This window comes from Austrofundulus limnaeus, unplaced genomic scaffold, assembly GCF_001266775.1.
Source record: "Austrofundulus limnaeus strain Quisiro unplaced genomic scaffold, Austrofundulus_limnaeus-1.0 Scaffold199, whole genome shotgun sequence".
In the NCBI taxonomy this organism is placed as follows: Eukaryota; Metazoa; Chordata; class Actinopteri; order Cyprinodontiformes; family Rivulidae; genus Austrofundulus; species Austrofundulus limnaeus.
Window position 1 is genome coordinate 481761 of NW_013952601.1, and position 6378 is coordinate 488138.

The following is a 6378-nucleotide window of genomic DNA, read 5'->3' on the forward strand; positions in this document are numbered from 1 at the left end:
ATGATATTGCCCCTTTAAAGGCATGCCGAAACCCACACTCAACTTTGAATGTGTTTTAATTAATGGGGTACTTCTACAGAGTATAAGGCACAGTTCAATGCCAAAAGGTTTGGAAGCATTAATGATTCTTATCGTTGGAGAGTTCAAACAAAAATATTGTGATCTGTGGCTAAAAATGACGTGACAGACCTGAAATATTTAAAATTCTTCTACGTGGTTACACTCAATGGCACAAAGTTTTCGTGTTTAACTCTGCAAGCGGAACGCTCAACCTGTTAAACATTTGCCTAACCTAAGGCCCTGACTACACTATCCTCACTATTTCTTTTACTCTATTTGAATGAATAATCTTCAACCAAACAAGAGATTTTTTTTGTTACAAATGAAGAAATTCCTAAACTGCAACAGTAGGTGCAGATAACAGCAAAAATACAAAGACAGAACATTCTGGCTAAATATTCTACAAAAATAATTGTAGCCTTTTTTTACATGTGACTCCATTTGCCAATTTGTTGCCTTTTTTTTACCTTTTGACAAAATGCAGCAAAATACAGTATYTGGGTTAGTGTGCACAGGGCCTTAGCCATGAAAAACATATGTTTACGAGCTCTTTCGTTTATCTGTGACAACAATAATGTATAAGCTAAGAGAGAGCATACTCACTCTTACTTTCAGTGGTAGAAAGCACAACAATGAAGCAGTTTTACTTTTCTAAACGGCACAAGACAGTAAGAAAACAAAAAGGAAATGATAGTATCGGTGTAAGATGTGGTTTTCTAAACCGACTTGCTTTGCTCTTCATTTAAAAACATACAAGTTTCTGAAGTCTTTTTGACCTYAAAGTGAAATTTGTTCAAATAGCCTTTGTAATTATACCAAACTAGGTGAGCCAAAGCTCTGAATATGCGTGTCTGTTTGTCACAGAGTAGAGGCAAAGTGAGAATAACTTTCAGTCAAGCACTTATTGATGCCCTGAACTGGTCATTCTGGGAAAGCATTGATAATTTAATCAATGAAAGAGTATCAATGTAAATCAATGCTTATATTCACTGAGTTGTGGTGTAAAAAAAAAGGAAAAAAAATCTTCTGTGTAGAATGACACATAGCCAAATCTACTGCAACAGGCCTGAATGCCTGTTGGATCAGTGAGTAAATGTTCATCAGCTGCAGCGTCTCTTTCCCCTTTATTTCCCCACAGGCCTTCTGGAACAATCCTGTGACTGTGAACAAAACACCGATGTAGACTGCTACTGGCAAGCATTTAACTCTGCACACACAAAACTGGTGTCTCTATGATGAAAAACTGAGGAAGAAACTGTATTTCTCTAACTGATAATCGCTTTGTGCTCCTCAGAGCGCAGAGAAAGATCCGATTCTATCTTTGGCTTATTTTTTCCGACATGTTGCTCCGCTGCTTGTGCGTGTGGAAATAAAGCAGTGTATTCCAGCGTGTAGGGAGGATTTTAACCTTGATCTAAATGTGAAGCAAAGCGGTTACGACATATCACTAACATGCAGCAGCTCCCAGGCAAACCGACTCAATCTTCAGTCCTTTACTGTTTTTGGCTTTTAGTGAAAGTGACGAGCGAACTCACACTTGAGCAAGAAAACTTCCATTCCTATTGTTTCATGTCACAATCCTCAAAACCTCTCTTTGTCGTCAGAGGACTTGTTAGCTCTGCAAATTAACTCAACTGCTCCTGGCAGAGCTGCAGTGCTCTCAGAGAAGATGAGAGGAATCCAAAGGAGGTGAGGAAGTAGGGAAACAAAGTGGAGCAGGAAATGAATAAAGTCTTGATTGGAAAAAAAAAAGGGTGAGGGTCATTTTTTTTGGAGCTGCACAGTTGCAGAAAACACTGTATGGGTTTCATCTGTTGTACAATCAGTGAAGAAGCTCAAAATGATGCCAAACAGGCCAGAACTCATCTATGACGGCAACTACCTCATTACAAATAAAATGTTTCACAATAAATGACTGCAAAACAAAGATGGGAGGCAATTTATGGTGMCATAAAAATGATGCATTACTCTGAAAAAGTTAGCAGAAACAAAAWTTGGTTTGGGTCAACGCATTGACTCATTTTGTTTTTCGTTGCACATCTTGGTAAGCGAGTCATGTGACCTCCAATTAGCCTCCGTGCAGAAGAACCATGAGTCAACGAAAAGTATCCCCGCAAAAACAAGAAAAAAAAAACATTTCTGACTCTGTTAGTTCTGTGTCCTCAGTTGAMAAGTTGTTGATCAGCGAGTGGACGGAACATCGTGCTGCGGCTCACTTTAGCGTTCGTAGATCCTTCCTTTTCTCCGACTCAGGATGTGGGGGTCACCGCACATAAAGTTCAGCCACAATGATCCCTGATGTAACATTTTCCAGACACCCTGGTTGTTCAGATGGAGCAGGAATGTGCRTCAATAAAGAGCACAAGACTGACAGCAGATAAGAAACAGCAGAAACAAATCAGGTCAYGAAAGGACTTTATTTAGTCATGAAAACATCAGAGATTCACTGATTAGAAATTYCCAATGGCTCTTTCTAATCTGTAGAAATCAAGACAGCTTTTGGTTGATTTATGAAGCCAATTTGTTTGTTTTTGATTCATGGATAGAACAGTTTCATGTTCACATTACAATTCAGTAGAATTTTAAAAAATGGAATAAGAAATTTATCCCTAAAGCCTAAAGTAGATATCCATGTTGATTGTTTGAAAGGTGGTAAAAACTGGACTAACGTATCAACCAAATATTAAATAACTAAGCCAGAGCAGAATATTTGAACTTTTACTTGCGACATTTCTTACAACGATGCAACACTTCTGCTTTGTATCCAGTGTCAATGACCTATTCAATAACACCACTATGAATACAAAATATGCTGTCAAGAAGGTTAAAAAATTCCCATAAGGAAGAATATAAAGCACCTTCTTCATTTTTTTATATGAGGAACAGGCTCAAAGTAGAGATGTCGACCTAATCTCTTATTTAATGCATGATTAAAATATCTAAAGATGGAAAACTGAGGAGACTGAGGGGTTCCAAGCTTATTTTCAGAACACATTTCCAACTRTGGACACTCAGTCAAGACAAAAATACAATAAAACTACAGAAATGGCTCTTGTGTTTGGGCAATAAAATAAAAAAGCATTGCCAAATCATTGGTAAATATCATCAGGGCAGCTTTCTTATGTGATAAACAAATAATTCATTTTTAATATTGCAGTTTTTCCAAAGAAYTAACCCTAAATAACTTATTTATATACCTGATTTTAAATCAGATGAAATGATCCTCTTGCAGATTCAGGGGCGGAGCCACAGGGGTGGCTGCTGATTGGCCACCCCCAAATAAACGCCAAGTGTGTGGGTCTTGGATTTTGTTTTTGCATTTAGATTTTGTTAAAGATTGTTCTCTGATACTACTGTATGTGYATGTTTAAAAATGGCTGAGTTATAGCCCTTTGTGAAATTAGCATTGACATGAGTGGTTAGTGGTTGATTTGTGATTAGCATCAGTAATCGGCATGTGATCATTCGTAGCTACTCCACAACAAAGTCTTTAAATGGCTGAATTATAGCATTTTAAAGTTTGCTGTGGTGGCCATCTTGAAATTTTGATTTATTAAAGATTGTTTCAGCTACGTATACACTAATTTTCAGCTTTATATGCATAAAAATGGCTGAATAATAAGTTGTGACTCACATTCAGCACAATTTTTGGATTATTCTYAACTACGATCACACAAAATTTCAGCTAAAAACTTCTTAAAACAGCTGAATTAAAGCCATTTGAGAATTAGGTGTGGTGGCCATGTTGAATTTTCAATTCCGGGGGGGGGGGCTATTTTTATTTGAATGCAATCCCTAAACAAAATGCTTTGGCCACCCCTGGCAAAACAACCTAGCTCTGCCCCTGCACAAGTTTAACTCAAATCAATTTCGATAATGGTGAATTTCTCCAACAAACAAGTTAAAAGTCAACTCAAAATCAAATCAAATCAATTGGGAGTTATGTAAAACAACATCTGTGACACGTGTGACAGCTTCGCACACAATCAGCTTCGTGACATCCTGTTTATTTTGGGCTGGACTGCATCACAGTTGATCCTTGTTCTGTTTTCACAGATATCTCACATGAAACAAAGTCATGTGGCACCCAGAGGGATACATTTACTTCAGCAAACGAGTCTCCGAACGAGTCCCGTCATGTGCACACATTTTTTTTTAATCAGAGGGACTGTGAAAGCATTTGAAAATAAAATGGGTGCTTCAGCCATCAGACAATGCACAAAGGTTGATTGCTATGCAGAGTAATATCCTGTGTGAGACAGTGAATGAGGGTCTGTGGGGAATTAGTTCGCAGGGCATCCGCTATGAAACTTGCACTTCAGAGAACTTCTCCCTCTCTCCCTACATGAGGAGCCACTGAAGTCGCACAAAGGAGCAGCTCCAAATTAGGAGCACAAAGGCTCTTCTGTGGGAGCTTCAGAGCGAATTAATGAGCATTGATACACTTTCTCACAGCGTTCCCCCAGAGCCTCAGCTGCACTGTGACAAACAAAGCAATCAAACAAAAAAAGTGGACAGATTCCAATTGAACAGCTCAAAATGACAGAATATAATTTTTCTATTTAAAGTAGCATTTCTTGAAGGCATGCATGTAAACTTTGCATGCCTGAACTCCAAACATTAATCTTGTGCAATCTGTTATGTGTTTGGGATGGCTCTTGGCTACTACTAAATCAAATTTTAGCTTAGTGTCTGTAAAACTGACTCATTTAAAACTATTTTTGGGTTTGCTAAGGTTGATCTGCAATTAGATAAAACCCAAAAGCCAGTCAGGTGCAGATGAGCACCTCATCATGACATTTTGACTGTTTCATTAAAATCCACCCAGTGGTTTGTGAGATATTTTGCTAACAGACAGTCAGGGTTGACGCAGACAGTTAACGTCCGTGTTTTCAACAATTATCTTGCAGAATCCGTTAGCGCTTGGCACATCTAATAGAGATAACTCTTAGCTACTTTCAAACACAAATTTTGCTCAATATGTGTAAAATTACCTGAGTTACAGTCATTTTGTGCTTTCAACATTTAATTACCTGTGGCGGCCATCTTGAAACCAGTTAATCCCAGAAGTTAAACAGTTGTAGATGGTTATCTAGTAATTATTTTTKGAGAGTTTCAATACAACTCAACTACTAGTTCATGAGATATTTTGCTAACAGACCCAAAAGTAAACACACTGTTACAATTAGAGCAATTTTTTTTTACAGATTCCTTATAGAACTGGAGTCACCTGTTTCTAATTAGCATAATTTAAAAGTCTTAGTGAGAAGTTTCAAAGCATCCACAGGATTTTATACAATTTCCAAGTTGGGAGTCCAGATGGTTAACACTTGGAAGTCTTTTAAAGATGAGTCAGCCTCACAGCTCAGCTCTTCAGGTTGTTTTTTTTACAAGCTGGAGCCAGAGCTGATCAAAAACATAGCCCCCTTTTCAGCCAATCACTGTCACGTGATCAATGAGTTGTAATCAGAAATGATGCAGATAGTGCTGGCCCTGGTTGGGCTGGAGATAAAAGTCTGACTGAAGTGCGCACCGTGCGTCTGGAGACTGAAGCTGACCCGGGTTTAACACCTCCACAGACCTGGACTGGAGGAATCTCCAGTAATCTCTGCCTAATCGCTTTCCTTTAGCTGCTTCAGCAGGCTGCTCCTCTAAACCAGGTCAGCAGCTTCTGCTCTGCAGCGCAACTTTAATGCGGGGAAACTTCGTTCAACCCAACAGGCGCGCCCCGAAATTAAAAAAAAACAAACAAACAAACAAAACACCGAGTTGGATGAGAGGCGCTTTGGAGCGTGCTGTCATCAGGAAAACTCCTAAATCCATCTCCTCAGCTGAGGGGGAGTGTTCTCAGCAACACTTACCCATGATGTCGACAGTTTCCCAAAATGCGCCGAAGCGAAGAGATGAGCTGAAAGTTGAAGCTCCAGCCGCGCGGACGGGATGAGCACGCTGACTTCACTGCAGGCTGGTCGGAAACTACACTGGCTGAGTCCTCGCGGAGGCAGCGTGGTGACGTCACTACAGAGGGGATTACTAAGAGGGAGGACCTCAGCCCACCCCTCCACCTCCAGTCCACATCATGAAGTTTGGCTCAAAGTCCAGAGATCCACAAAAAATAAGGATCAAAGCATCTCTTAAAGGAATGTTCTGGTTTTGTGGAGAGGTTATTTGCAGCTGCTGTCTTACCTGTCATAGATGACTCAAAATGACCTCAGCTTGGACAGTGATTGAATTATAAGATGAYAATCAGATAGATATATTTGTTGTTTTTATTTTTGTATTTAATTTATTAATGTGTTCATTTGAAAAACAAAGAGG

General features: G+C 39.2%; 1 protein-coding gene across 2 annotated transcripts in view; it reads right to left on the reverse strand.

Moving 5' to 3' along the window:
• gpm6bb (glycoprotein M6Bb) overlaps positions 1-6057 on the reverse strand; it is a 34032-nt gene extending 27975 nt beyond the window's left edge. Inside the window, exon 1 of one of the 2 annotated variants that reach the window (XM_014018679.1) lies at positions 5922-6057. In XM_014018679.1, coding sequence (XP_013874133.1) covers positions 5922-5925 — 4 coding nt within the window. In that variant the 5' untranslated portion in view covers positions 5926-6057. The remainder of the gene's footprint in view (positions 1-5921) is intronic. The other variant, XM_014018680.1, reaches the window with a different exon arrangement.
• Between the last annotated feature and the right edge of the window lie 321 nt (positions 6058-6378).